Raw genomic sequence first — 1096 nt, 5'->3', positions numbered from 1 at the left:
GAAACCCGATATAGAATAAAATTTTAAGTATATTAAGAACACTTAGTGGGGAAAATGAAAGCATATACATGTGTTTATATGTATATATATATACTTTAAATTAAAATAGAAAATCAGACGACATCCACCTTAGCGGGAGTAAAAGTAACGCTAAAGTCTACACTCGTGAAAAGAAATTTCCTAAATTCAAAGAACAGTTGTAGAATTTAGACTATAAAAGCAAAGATTGAAACGGAATAGTATAGATACATATAAATACATATTTTATACTTTCTTGCCCAATTACTGTATATATTTGTATATACCACATATCTAAACATATTTGTATATACATACATAATATAATATATATATATAAGTATATATGTGTGTCTGTACATACATACACAATTAACAAATATCCATACACACAATTTCGTTTAATTATATGTTTATTAAAATATTTGTATATGTATATGTATTTATATATATATATTATACATAACATATGCAAAGCTACTTGTAAGTAGGCATTATATCGTTGGAGATTTTCACATATTGATATATACATACATATACATATACATATATATATATATATATATATATATATATATATCTTCTTCTATAGAATAAATCCACGAGGCTTAATGTAAAACTCTATAGAAGAATTCACTTATTCATTCACACACACAGACACACATACACACACACGTCACACGCGCAAATACATACATATATTATAAATAATTATCGTTTTATTATAAATATTGAGTGATACACACAGACTATACGCATATATTCATTACTAAATATATATGTACATTCATTCATTCCTAGGATATTATTAATTACAAGACAAACGCACACACACAAAATGACCATAACTACACTTGTGTGCTTCCAGGCTTATTTCCACTTTGTGATGTGGGCAGGTAAGTTGTATATGTATATTATACATACATACATATATATCAATGCTTTTATATATCATTTTAACATTGTTTTCTTTCACAAAAACTTATTTCTTCTGAAAGTAGAAAAAAAAGTAACAAAAAAAAAAGTATTGATATTACCGTTTCGTTTTTGAAGAAGTTAGTGCTAACTAATTATAATT

The 1096-nt window shown here is 25.1% G+C and overlaps 1 protein-coding gene across 1 annotated transcript in view; it reads left to right on the top strand.

The window, feature by feature from the left end:
• Window positions 1–536: 536 nt before the first annotated feature.
• Window positions 537–1096, top strand: part of LOC115210932 (opioid-binding protein/cell adhesion molecule homolog) — a 967526-nt gene continuing 966966 nt past the window's right edge. The window contains exon 1 of the mRNA XM_029779720.2: window positions 537–914. Coding sequence (XP_029635580.1) covers window positions 857–914 — 58 coding nt within the window. The 5' untranslated portion in view covers window positions 537–856. The remainder of the gene's footprint in view (window positions 915–1096) is intronic.

The sequence above is a fragment of the Octopus sinensis genome, linkage group LG4, assembly GCF_006345805.1.
Source record: "Octopus sinensis linkage group LG4, ASM634580v1, whole genome shotgun sequence".
In the NCBI taxonomy this organism is placed as follows: domain Eukaryota; kingdom Metazoa; phylum Mollusca; class Cephalopoda; order Octopoda; family Octopodidae; genus Octopus; species Octopus sinensis.
The sequence above is the reverse complement of the archived record's forward strand: the minus strand, read 5'-3'. Positions and strand labels throughout refer to the sequence as shown.